This window comes from Nipponia nippon, unplaced genomic scaffold (assembly GCF_047370975.1).
Source record: "Nipponia nippon isolate SJK-2023a ecotype South Korea unplaced genomic scaffold, ASM4737097v1 scaffold_9, whole genome shotgun sequence".
NCBI classification, from domain to species: Eukaryota; Metazoa; Chordata; class Aves; order Pelecaniformes; family Threskiornithidae; genus Nipponia; species Nipponia nippon.
This window is the reverse complement of record NW_028262413.1, coordinates 22,880,207-22,893,908: the sequence shown is the minus strand read 5'-3', so window position 1 is coordinate 22,893,908 and position 13,702 is coordinate 22,880,207. Positions and strand designations below refer to the sequence as shown.

Below are 13,702 nucleotides of genomic sequence, written 5' to 3'. Positions count from 1 at the left end.
TATTCATTTCAACAAGGGAGAAATCACTTTCCTCATCTTATAGAAAAGATCAAAATTCAAACAGGGTTTGAAATATTTTTGTCTTCTCCCTCCAGCACTGTCTAAATTACCTTTTAAAATACTAAAGAGCAGAGATACACATTAAGTCATTTTCTTAAGGAAGTTCCTAACAAACGTCAGACTACTGGTAACTGATTAGACTTAATGAAGAAAAGTACTTTAAATATAAGTAAGAATTAAACAATAAGAATTGCTATCAGAATAATCTTTAATGTCATAAATTTCCCTTCCCCCCAAGAACAGTATGTTATAAAGAAACAACAGCTCAGAAGCAGGGCTCTACTGCACATCTGCAACATCTGAAACTCACCTGGGTTTCATTTCCAAATGCAGAACACAGCTCAAAGCCTGTCCCCAAAACAACATGCTAACCAAGAACTGGACTGAATTAAACATCAGATCCTCAACACACTGGGTTTCCAAATGTCAACTGCTATCTTAATTCTAGAGTGTTCATGTTTGGCAGCTAAAGCAAAGGAAAACTTATTTCAATTCTACTCCAAAACTTCATGTACAAAAAAAAAAAAAAAGTGAAAACAAAATCCTATTTTTGTTTTTCTTTTACACAAACATGGCAGTCTTTATTTAGATGAACAGATACATGTTAAATATCTTCACTGATGATCTGGATGAGGGGATTGAGTGCACCCTCAGTAAGTTTGCAGACAACACCAAGTTGGGTGGAAGTGTCAATCTGCTGGAGGGTGGGAAGGCTCTACAGAGGGATCTGGACAGGCTGGATAGATGGGCCGCGCCCAACTGTATGAGATTCAGCAAGGCTCAGTGCCGGGTCCTGTGCTTGGGTCAAAACAACCCCATGCAACATTACAGGCTTGGGGAGGAGTGGCTGGAAAGCTGCCCAGCGGAAAAGGACCTGGGGGTGTTGGTCGACAGCCACCTGAACATGAGCCAGCAGTGTGCCCAGGTGGCCAAGAGGGCCAATGGCATCCTGGCTTGTATCAGAAATAGTGTGGCCAGCAGGACTAGGGCAATGATCATCCTCCTGTAATTGGCACTGGTGAGGCCGCACCTCGAATACTGTGTTCAGTTCTGGGCCTCTCACTACAAGAAGGTCATTTTGATGCCGGAGCGTGTCCAAAGAAGGGCAATGAAGCTGGTGAAGGGTCTAGAGCACAAGTCTTATGAGGAGAGGCTGAGGGAGTTGGGGTTGTTTAGTCTGGAGAAGAGGAGGCTGAGGGGAGACCTTATTGCTCTCTACAACTACCTGAAAGGAGGTTGTAGCGAGGTAGGGGTTGTTCTCTTCTCCCTAGTAACAAGCGACAGGACAAGAGGAAACGGCCTCAGGCTGTGCCAAGGGAAGTTTAGGTTGGATATTAGGAAAAACTTCTTCACCGGATGGGTAGTCAGGCATTGGAACAGGCTGCCCAGGGAAGTGGTTGAGTCTCCATCCCTGGAGGTATTTAAAAGAAGGGTAGACGTGGTGCTCGAGGACATGGTTTAGTGGTGGACTTGGCAGTGATAGGTTAACGGTTGGACTGAATGATCTTAAGGGTCTTTTCCAACCTTAATGATTCTGTGATTCTATGTATATTATAAACTTGTATCATCCTGAAATTACTGGCTTTCCAGCCAAATATACACGGAGCATGTCACATTCTAAGACGTCACATTGCTATTATTCAGCAGTTGATATTCTTCAGCAACTTGACTGTGAAGAAATTTGCAGGATCATAACCCTCTTTTGAGCTGTACACAGCTCGCCTGACTGGGAAGAAAAGCTGTATATATGCCCAAGGCCATCCCTATCCTCTAGGTTGTGCTGATTAAGGGAAGCCATGCTAACCATGACAGTGAGCCTTTCCCAGTGCACCTTCCCTGGCTATTCTGGAATTCACTTCTAAACTCCAAACCAAACTAGGACACTATAAAGAAATTATATTCCACAAAATATCACACAAACCAAAATAGGAATTGATCCATTAATCAATACACATGTACCCTTCTTCACATCCAAGGTTGTGTCAGGGGCACCTACCTGCCTGAGTTGTTCTGGCTCAGGTATTTTTGCATTGCTCCACACTGCAGGGTACAAGTCACTCTCAGCCTCTTCGCATAAGAAACCTTCCTTTCTCTTGTTGGCTTAATCTTTTTTGAACACAGGTGACCAGATTTAAATACTGTGTTTTGGGTGACTTTTCACCACTATTTCAACGTAATAGCATTAATATTTCTCTATCCCTTAATGATCTCATCTGACTAACATAAGTTATTCCGATGCTATGGTGTGTTTTTACAAATTTTTCTTAATCAGTGGAAAGCCATCTATCAAACACACCTGGCTTTGACTAAAACAGAAGAACTATATTTCATGGGCTAACTTTAGCTCCCTTGTATCTTGCTTGGGCTTGCATGTGTCAGCAGCTGAAGCTCAAGCTAACTTTTATACCTGCAGATTACTACAGCTGAGAAAAAAACCCACTAGATTTCGGATGAGTCATTTTAGGTTTTCCAGACATTGTCAGGTTTAATGGGAAAAATATATTAGCAATAAAAAAAATTCAAAAGCATTTCCTCTTGTCTGCAGCAAATACAAAAATGGCCCAAGCACTATATACCATGACACATCAACCATCAACATAGCATCTTCGAATGGGAATGGTTTCCTATTATGCATAGGAAAAACCTCATCTTCTTTAACACATTTCCTTATTGACTCTTTAAAAAGTCAGCTCCTGTTGCTATATGTACTCCAACGCTTTACCAAGCAGCGGGAAAGGAATCAAGAGGCAATAAAAAAGGGTAAGTGTCAGTCAGGCATCTCACTAACTCTTCCTTTCTGCATTTTTGCCATAGTTGTCATTTGTATTTGATTTGGAATTTCTTGCTGTTTATATATTAAATCAGAAAAGATCATCTTTTCTATAGATATTGCTTAACTTTTTTTTAGTCAGATGACTTAGTCTGTCCTTTTAAGATGTCTACTTTAAAAAAAGACAGCTCTAGTAGATTTCTTGAAAAATAACAGATGAGTATCTAGATTCAGACCAAAGATATTCAGACTAACTACTTGCTAACAAAGACATAGGAGATTGTTAAGATTCATATTTCAGCTTCTCTGTGATGAAGCTTATAATTTTATGTAGCATTAATCCAATTTTAAATATAGGAATGTCGTATTTAGATCAGGAATCTAAAGCTGTCTAACTTTATTTTGAAAATCTAATTACATAATCCTTGTAAGTAAATTGAGGCAAATTAATTTAAACCAAAATCAATCCATTTTTCCTACAATTTTAGTCTTTATTAAATGAAACTTCCTAGAGAAAAAAAAAAATAGTCTCAACTTATTTTAAGTTTCTAAGAGGAAAAACTTTAAGAGGAAAACATTATTTTGAAGAAATTTTTTTCCAAATTCCATTCCACATTAGTATAATTTAAGCTCCTTATCACCTTAGTATGTAAAAACCTCTTTTACTCCGTATTTTTTGTTGTTAATACGTCTGTTCTACCTGCTTGCTTTTTCTCAGGCTTTGTCCAGTCCAATTTTAATATCCTACTCAATGTGCTTCTAATGCTTGCCTGCAAACAAAGTTATACAACTGTTTTCACCTTATTCAGTTAAAAAGGAATTTTCTTTAAGTGGACAGTGTATAAAAACCCAACACTTCTTACAGTATCTGCCATTCTCCAAGTAGTATCCAAGGCAATATACAGGCAGATATTTTTGCTTCAATATTTACTTATTGCAAGTGAATTGGAAAAAAAAAGAAAATACATTTTAATTATGGAATGTATTAAAATCATAAAGAAAGATGGTTTCAAGATTGGAAATTGCCCAACCTGTGCAAAGGAGTTTGTATTTCAAATTCCAATCCGGTCCCAAGGCTAGATATATATTTTTAAATGCAGAGAAGTAGTAGGAAATACAGGAAGGGAATAGCTTTAGAGGTTTTTAACTGCCAAATAGAAGGCACTAAGATGGAAGACTAGTGGGATCCACTCTACAGAAGTGGGAATGACATAGCAAAAGGGATAATTACCTGCTAGCCCAAAGCATGGTTATTTAATCCCTAAAAGACAAGCAGTACCAGATACACACAATTTCAAATTCTCTATTCATCCAAATCTTAAACTGTATGTTCTCAGAGATGCATGAAGCCACAAGGCAGCAAAAAAGAACTTTTTGCCACATAAAAATATGTACTTCCTGGTTAGAATCTTGATACTCTCAGGAAGAAGATTTTTAGACATTTACAATTATTCAGTCTCTTAAGCCCAATTTTGAAAACTGACTTCAACACACACATTTTAACACTAGAACTATGAAGATACAGAAACAGAATCAAAATCTTTGCCTAAAACTAACCTGGGTTTTACTGTCATCTCCTGGTGACCTTCTGTTCCAGAACTTTGAACAATAATATATTTCATTATTGATTATGAAGGAAAAGCAATGAACCAGAGACAAAATGGAAGCACTGTGCTCTCTCCTAGTTGCATTTATGCTACTTAAAGTCAGGAAGAAAGGCTCTGTGGGAATACAGAAAGCTAAAGATTTTCTTCCAAAAACCTAAACCTCACGAGTAAACCTGAGAAAGAAATACCTGTGTTGTAGTTCTGCATTTAGAAACAGGCTAATGAATCATACTGACCAGACTATTATTCTTATTCTCTGGGTAGTTGAAGCATGAACACGACAGAATTCATCACTGTTGCAGGATTTGCCATATCATTGCTGTTTCACATGACCCAAACTGAAGTCTGTCCTCCCTCCTGCAACTGTAAGTCACTGGGAGAAATGAAGGGTTTGCATATAGACTGCAGCTCAAGGAAGCTGACGGAAGTGCCTGCCTTGCCCGTTAACACCAAGAGGCTTTATCTACAGAACAACAGCCTGACCTCCATTCCTCCTGGTGCCCTGGACAGCTTGCGCAGCCTGGAGGAAGTGAAAGTATTTGACAATCCTTGGAACTGTGACTGTCATATTCTGTATCTAAAACTCTGGTTAGAAGACGTCTCTGCACCCTCTCTTGCAAACATCAGATGCGCAACCCCAGCTCCTGTGAGGATGAAGCCCTTGAGGCAGCTGACCGGGAATGAGCTGGGGATTTGTAAAAGGCTTCTCCCAATCAAGTGTCTTGAGTTCTTTTGGCGAGACCTCATTTTAATTGCTGGAGCAATAATTACACTTATTTTAGTAGCATGGGCTCTGAAAGTCTCAAAAAAGCTGGTCTGCCAAATGAACCTAAGTCAATATGACTCTAGGGGCTGACTGTTGGGGAGGCATACCTCCAAAAACCACAAGACACAATGAGCTGTTCACTACCACTAGCTTGAACAGAAACATCAAACTATTTTACCACAAAAAGCACGTGCACTGGCAACACTAGTTTTAATGGTGAACACGCTACAAATAGATCCAGGGGCTCAAAGTCTGGGTCCTCAGATAGGCAAGTTTGATTTAATCTCCTTTCAAAAATAAGCTTCGTGATGTATTGACAGGCAAGCTTCATTCTGCTGCCGTCTACTCATTTGAAAAGCAGTTTCTAAATTTTTAAAAATCATTTAACTTAGCATTTTTCCACTGAATTCTCAGCTCTTACAGCAAGATTTACATCCCCAAATCCTACACTTTTTAATATACGGACATGAACACTGATTGTACTATTTTAGCAATTCTTTTCTCACTCGGAAGCTGTGTGAGTTTGCAACCGATTTCCCCCCTCACAGTGTCCCAATGGGCTTGGTAGGACCATTCTGGTGTGCAAAAAAATTCAACCATCTCTTCCCCGGGTTCAGGAGTTTCCTGCCAGCAAAACCACTATGATTGTATAGGCCAGCCACTGAATGTATCCCTTATTGAATACATTTAAAGAGGGACTCGTAATGAGAATATAGTCAGTAAAAATAATTTTAAATATTGTTGAATTTCCTAGAGAGTGAACAATAAAAAAGCTTTGTATGTGAAATTGAAATAATGGATGCTTATTGAACATTCATACTCACCCAAGTTTGATCTCTTTCACAATTCTATACACTTCTGATTAAAATCCTGAGAAATTTCCAGAGCTTGTCTTCCAGTTTTACTACAGACATTTGATAAACTGGATTTTATGCAACAGTTTTGAAAAGGATGTACTCTCTTCCCTTCTCTTCTTGTGCCCCTCATGCTCATAGAAATTGTTGTGGTGACTCAAGCATATTGCTTTCTCCCTAACCTGATTATTCACAAGACTCCAAGAACAGCAATTCATGCTGTGACCCCATCTGGTCTGGTGAAGTTAGGCTAGTTAGATGGGAGATCTCTGAATGTCTTCTAAAATTAATACTACTGTTGGCAGTTCAATTTAAGACACATTTTGCAAATGCTCCTCCTAGCCTCAAACCTGAGCTAGGTATTAAAGGTTATCTGCTGAAGACGCTAAAGACTGCTTAGCTCTTTACCTAGCACCTTGACATATGAGTGGGATTCCTTGTTAAAGCGTGTAATATCCCTAGCAAAGCTGGTGGTTTTGCAATTACCATGTGCTGTCACTTCTATAAGATGAGACTCATTCCTATCCACAAACACCCACGTCAAAGACAGCAGAAGCTCACAGGGATATTTCCAGGTCCCTCTTGCCCCTGCCAAAGCACCTCAGCAATACAGAGTCAAACTGTCAACGCTGACTGCTGGCAACATTCTCAGACAGCTTTACAAGAGACATGTTACCGTCTGTAAAACAGCTTCACTGTTGGTCCTCCCTCTCCTGCACTAGCAGGGAAAGGCCAATCTGAGACATCACCACTTGTCAACCTAAATTGACTCCAGTTCAGGATGAGTCACTTGCCCCTCTCTGTTTCACAAGGAATGGCCACTGAGTACGGTGGAACTGCTGAAAGAACGTCTGAAGCGCAGATAGATTTGGGGAATGGATACGCACCATGGGTAGAGGGTGACACGATTTAGTAATAAAGTCTAGCATTAGATTGAGAAAAGGAAAGGAATAGAGTCAGATGTAAAATAATTAACGATCTGGGAGACAACATGCTGATTGCAATGTTTAAGTCTGCAAATGATACACAGTGGGGAACCAGAAGAGGGAAGTCATACATGCAAAGAGCGGTGGGTTACTTGGAGTGCCAAGCAACCGAAAGCAAGATCGTACATCTAGATGTATTTATCACTGCTGATGCATTTGGCTTTTATCTGAAAAAAACTCTGAAAAGGGGAAAGCTGGAACTGCTAACTGAAGGTTCAAGAGCAACATTCAACTGTTTATCTGGCAAGGCCACTATGTCATGCTAAGCCACATACTCCACCAAATTGCATAAATAATGCTGCAGTTGCTAACAACGTGCAAAGACAGGAAAATATGTCAGCTATCTAAATGAAACATGCAGACAGCAGTCCCAAAGGAGTTCGTAAAGATCCTAGAAAGTGTTACTTTATCATGCCTGCAAGAGTGCAAACTAGTGAATATATCTGTTTTCACATTCTTTGGTAACATAGGTATAACTGCTGGGATTAATTGCAACTAAAAAGTTATGAGGTTTGGTTCAATATTTAGCAAGACAAGTAATCATACTCAGAACTATTGAGCAAGAACAAAAAAGTATTTTTAAACAGTTCACTGTAATACACAGAGTAGATTTGTGTAAACTGCAATTCTGTGTGAACTGCACTTCAATTAATGTGGAAAATATTTGCGGGCTTCATTTATTAAATTGAATGGTAGGTGAATCACCTTTTTTCTTGAAATGCTCAAGATTTTCTTAATGTTGTAGCAAAAAGTATTGCTCAATCTGAACAACTTCTGTTTAGCTTAATGCTTTCTTTCTGTCTAGGATCTACAGTTAGAGTTTATTCCAGATCCATTGTTTGAGTTCATGCATGAGAGAAGTTTGCTGCTTTTTTCTTTCTTTTTTTTCCCTCCCATTTGACACTAATAAATGTACAGCATTGTTTAGAAAATAGCTACCAATGCTTATGTGAATGAACACAAAGGGAGGCTTAGAAACTAGGCACGTTGTTGTGACCTTACAATTCCATCCCACAGTCAACCTAATTCAAATGCTACTGAAGGCAGTGGCAGACTCTTCCTGGTTTTGGAACATGTAATGTCCATTCACAGTTGAAACATGCAGACATTTCATTTCAACAGGTCTTACAACATTTGACTTCCAAGTCTTCCAGTTCCCCCAAACTTGATGTCACAGCGTCTTGCATCCATGACAAGCATTGTCATGTGTTCGTGTTTCACCTTTTGGCAGTTGGTTTCTAATGTATTTGGATTTTTTTTTTCACTTTTCCATTAATTCAACTGGGGAAAAAAATCTTTAGAACGACAGGATAACTCCTACTAAAGCAAGTGCAATATACTTAAGTGACTAGTGCCTGAAATTTCAGTGTAATAAATGGTGGCTACAAACATACCCTTATTAAAGGGCACACAGTGTAGGATGTCAGCCTGAAACAGAGAGGTAAAAATCACCAGTTTTGCTTAAAATAAAAAAAAAAAAAACTAAAAAAAAATTAAAATCTATTCTCTATATATAAGCAGGCTGCTCAGGTATCTTCACAAAGACATAGGTGTCTCACATGGCTCTCTGATGAAACATGAAAGAAAAAAGAACTTATGCACATACAGGGTATATATGTGCTTTTTTTATTTAAGGTATACTTAAACCACTTCCTTGGGTAATATTATCCCTTATGATGACTTACAGTCAATTCTAAAGAAACTAACCTTTACACCCTCTAGTGCTGTCTAATGGTTGAAATTTTTCATACTCCCTTTTTGCCCTCACTGTTTATTTGTTGTCAAAAAGATCATCATCAAAACAATGAGCCACAAATACTCTTGGACAGAGTAGATTATTATTGTTCAGAGCTTCCCTGTGTATCCACTCCCAAAAGGAGAAACCTGTTTTCATTAGGTATATCATTAAGCTGTTTGCAGTTATTTTTTGTAAAGCTAGAAAAGAAAACCAGTCTGCATTGTAGCCTTATTTTAAATTCCCTACTGTTTCAAAACCTGGCAAAAAAAAAAAAAAAAAAAAGGCATCTCAGTGGAAAACTAACGAATTTTAGAACAAAATTTGGTTATTACATTGCATGGGTTTTGGCTGAAGATCCTTAATTCAGTTTCTGGAAATGGAATAGAACAACTTTTCTAATGATATCATTGCTAGATGAGGCAATTATTTCATTCTTAAACAAACAAAAAAAATGTATCTAGTTCTTCTTTTTCCATTTTCATTTATTTATGAACATCTTTGAGCAGTAAAATTAATTGCAGGCTACCAGATTATCCATTGACACAACTCGTTTCTTGAAAGTTGCACATTTATTTACATGACTTGTGTTCACTACAGTAAACCAGTAAGGAAGAGGTCTTGCCACATAACAGAATAGTTTACATAGATCTGTGCTGTAATAGACTAAAAATCCTCTAATCCCTCACTCATGACTTCGATATAATTATATCCACTGCTGATTAATATCATTATGAGTGAATAGATGAACAATAAATGGTTACTGTTTCATATAAAATAATGTGATTATTTTACTCCATCACATTATTAGTGTGATGGAGTAAAAACTCCATCACGACACTCAGAACCATCCCCCTGCCTTATGGCACTAACAAGTCATCAAGATGGAGCAAAGGAAGAGACAACCCTTCCAGACCACCATGGGACACACATTTCACAGCTAGGCTGTGAATAAGTGTGTTATCCATCTTTTTGCTGAAGAGACAACTACAGTGTCCAAGTCTAGCATTTTAGGTCTTTTAAAACCTCCTCTGGTTTTATGTATTAATAGTTAGTACTTTATAGTCACTTGAATCTCTCTGACCTACCAATGATGATATCACTCTGACTGGGGTGATTCTGAAATCCCAATGGAATTACATCGGGGATAAATTCACTCTGAGGTGTTTATAGCTTTCATTTGGATTGTTGTGTACAACCGTCACACAAGGCTTATGCACACATCACACAATGCTATTCTCCATTGTGCTAAAGGGCCACAATATTATTAATGGAAGGTAATTTTTATGATGAATGTGCTAACAATCAGCTTTGGAGCTATACAAAACACAAAAAAGCTCATTCCCTAAAAATTACCATGTCTCAGCTCAGAGTAGGCTGAAAGGCATAAGTGCTCTGTCAAATACAACTGCCTCTGTGCATTAGTGGAGACAACTGTAATATTATTATGCAGTAACTGGTACGCAGCAGTTTGGCTTTGCATCACTAATGCCATTGCTCTGAATGCAGCCACTCTGGATCTGTCTTCTGAAGTTAGCTACAAATACTGTTTTCTTCACCAGAGGTAGACTAGTACTTAAGAATTAAAGCATTTTTGATAATTTACAAGACTGCAAGTAGCAAGGAAAAAACGTCAGAAAGAACATGAGAAAGAAAGTAACAGCACAATTTCCACTTGGGCAGCAGTAGCCCGATCAGGTCACTGGTGCTCCTCAGAAGCCACAGCAAGAGCAGCAAAACCTGGGGAGGAACTGCACAAAAGACAGAGCACCCTGGGTGTGAAGGGTGGAGCTAAGCAGGAAAGCAAGCGGAGAAAACAATGGTATTTCCATAGGCAGTTGATAGGCCTTCTTTTTTTTCCCTTTTTTTTTGTTTAATGAAAAATACACACCTTTCTTCTGCACTCAGAGGACAGGTGGCTGGACAACTGCCAGCAGCATTGCTACAAGCAACACTGACAGGAAAAGCTGATTAGTTTGGGCTCAGCACCACAATAGTGTACATAACTACATAGCTTTGAGAATGGAGCCATCTCATGTCTTTCTGCCTTGGCATGAGTGTCTGCTTGCAAAAGAGAAAAGCAATTGCATGTCTGTGATATAAGTTATTTTAGATTTAAATTAAAATTTAAAATGTAATTTAAAAATTACATATTGACAGTAAAAAATGCATTCCACATGCTGTGGATTCACTGAATTTGCTTGATTTTTTCCCCCCATGTTCTAAGGATGTTTGTATTTTGAGAATATACATTTCTCATGTGTTTCAGACCCCACATTCTGCAGATGAAGGTTAAGTGAATGAGATCTAAGTGTACTCAACACCTTTTTTTTCCCCACAAAGCAAGGAGGAAGCAATCTGAAAACAGTCTTCTCTTTCACCCTAGAATAACTCACATGCTTTGAGTATCAGTCCAATCCTCCCCAGGAGCTCTGGGTAGCTCCATGAGATAGATACACGGCATTTTACTGTTCTGAGGGTCTTCTCTTAAATGTAAGTAATTGTTAGAAGTCGTTCTGAATTTACAGTCATGTATCTCCATGGGCTCACATTCACATCTAACCTGAGAGCATTTTGACTGTAAATCTTGTCTATCCTAAGGCTTGTTTGTCAACCTACATAAAATCAGTTCACACTAAATTCATGCTAAAGACTAAGTACAGCTTTGTTCTTAGTAATAAAATACATTGCAAAGTTAATGAGCTTGTATTGTATTTACCATTTTGCCAAGCAGCTATGCATAAAAGGATTCAGATTTAGTGTCCAGGCCTTAGCCCCAGTTAAAAGTATTTAAGAATGCAGAAAATTAGTAATACAAAGTAAAATATTTTTTTCTGTTAAGTTAAACCCCAGCTATTTCATAAGATATACGTCACATAATGACAGTCATTTTTCACCATAGTTGCACAGCTACTGCTTGCACTGACCAGATGTGGAACTGCATTAATAGCTGCTAGAATAACTCATCCAATAAAAAGTTTCAAACAGCAAAAGACCAAGAACATTCATAGCGTAACAGGACTAGTAACACATAGGAACTCCCTCAGGTGAATAGGAAATTTCTTTTATTATTGAACTAGTAAACATATACTGTAAGAAGTAAATACTAATTGAACATACAAAATATATTTAGAGTGGCAGTGAGACAAGCTTGTTAATTGGTTGAAGCTCCCACACTTGTATTCTTTAAGGTAAACTAATTAGCCAATATACACATATTCTCATACAGGTTTTATGTGTAAATGCACTGTTTTGGGAATTATTAAAATAGAATTTGAGGCTTCACAAAACTGCTGTTTTTCTTGGACTCTTAAGGTCCACACACTTGTATGTTATGATTTATACCTGAATTACACGATTTTACTCTTGCCTGCCAACAGGTGAAATGACTACACTGAAAAATTAATAATTCCTATCTAATGATTCCTTTGATAGTGCTAAGTTTATCGTAATGCTTAGTCATGCTAAGTTTATGTTAGAAATGCTGTTTCTCTTAATGCTTTTTCTCTTCAGAGCACTACACAAAACAATTTTCAAAAGCTTAGAGTCCGTTGCTAGAACCCATGTAAACATTTTGCTATTAGATTGACTCCAATTAAATTTAGATTACACTCAATAATGGGTGTGTGACAACAAATTGCTTTAGTTGCATAATGGACACATGGCTGCTATTTATACTGAACTCCTTCCCAGGGGCAATTTGCTCCCTGACCTACCCTCTCAGAATGCCTTCCCCAGCAGCATATTCTCAGTTTACTGAAACGATTGCCCCTGGGCAGCAGCACTGATGTCACTTTAGCAGGCACACGGCTACTGACTGGCATGGCAAGTTCATTTTAGGCAAAATAAATCTGAGGTACCTGACAGCAGTTCATTCAGATTTCATTTGGCTTTACTTATGACTTTCTTGTTTGACCATCAAGCATCCAGTCCTTTAACAACCTATAAAGTTGAATGGCACTGTTTTACACAAGTACATTCTCTGGAAAAAGTGGATCGAGACCTCTACCCTCCGAAGGGTATGGGGGAAGGGGGGGGAGGGGGGGCGGAATCATGCAAAGCCCTTTCCTAAATGGCCTCGATCTCTAGGGAAGGAAGCGTCAGCAGAGATGGATTACAGGCTCCCTTTTCCTCCTTGAATCATTTTTTCTTGTCTCCTTTTTAACGGTCAGAAGGTTTTTGCCTCTGATATGAATAATTTATTTTTTGGCTAGGATTCATATATTGCCTCTTATGACCATTGAGAAGGACTATGGAACCTGACACATCTATATAAAATCTACCTTTGCAACCCATTCCTATCAGTAGCAGTACAAAGTAGTGGAAGAACGAGGCAATCACCACATCATAAAAGGTTGCCTTCAAGACAGTAGAGCACTTAGAAGCAAGTGTATATTTGACTTCCCTGAGTTTGCAAGGCAGCTGCAAAAACTGATAACTTAATTTTCAGATACACTTACCAAAAGCTGAATTATTGGAAAGACTAAAACTAAAATAGCAGCAATTACAACCCGAAGGAAAAGGGCAACTGCAGTCCATAAAAGAACACAAATTGTGCATAGCAGAACCTCAGAGCCCCTGAAGTGATTCCTTTAACTTTAGTAACAGCTTTGTCAGACAGACATCTCTGAAACTGGATCAACATTGTCACCTAGTGGCGGTTGAAAACTGCCAGCGAGAAAAATTCCTTGAAGCTTGTCACCCTTTCATACCAAGACCTCAGTAATGGGAAGTGATAGAGTGATTTTCCGAACAAGCTACCCATTACTGCTAGCTCTTTCTAGAGTCCTAATACAGGTCTTCTGTCACGAAGTGTCAGATGTCGCAAGACGTAAATTGTTTTCTATTGACAGAAACCTAAACTTACTATACTTTTGGACACTGGGCAATACAATCTCCATTTACTTTCTTCACTGTGATTAAT

General features: G+C 38.4%; 1 protein-coding gene across 1 annotated transcript; it reads left to right on the top strand.

Moving 5' to 3' along the window:
- Positions 1 to 2,697: 2,697 nt before the first annotated feature.
- GP9 (glycoprotein IX platelet) lies at positions 2,698 to 6,080 on the top strand. The gene is made up of 2 exons (XM_087744769.1): positions 2,698 to 2,820; positions 4,702 to 6,080. The coding sequence occupies exon 2, from the start codon at positions 4,709 to 4,711 to the stop codon at positions 5,291 to 5,293; it is 585 nt and encodes a 194-aa protein (XP_087600895.1). The 5' UTR covers positions 2,698 to 2,820; positions 4,702 to 4,708; the 3' UTR covers positions 5,294 to 6,080.
- The last annotated feature ends 7,622 nt before the right edge of the window (positions 6,081 to 13,702 follow it).

What these genes read in the sequence shown, in the direction of transcription:
- GP9 (XM_087744769.1), top strand. Translation starts at nt 4,709, where the DNA reads ATGAACACGACAGAATTCATCACTGTTGCAGGATTTGCCATATCATTG.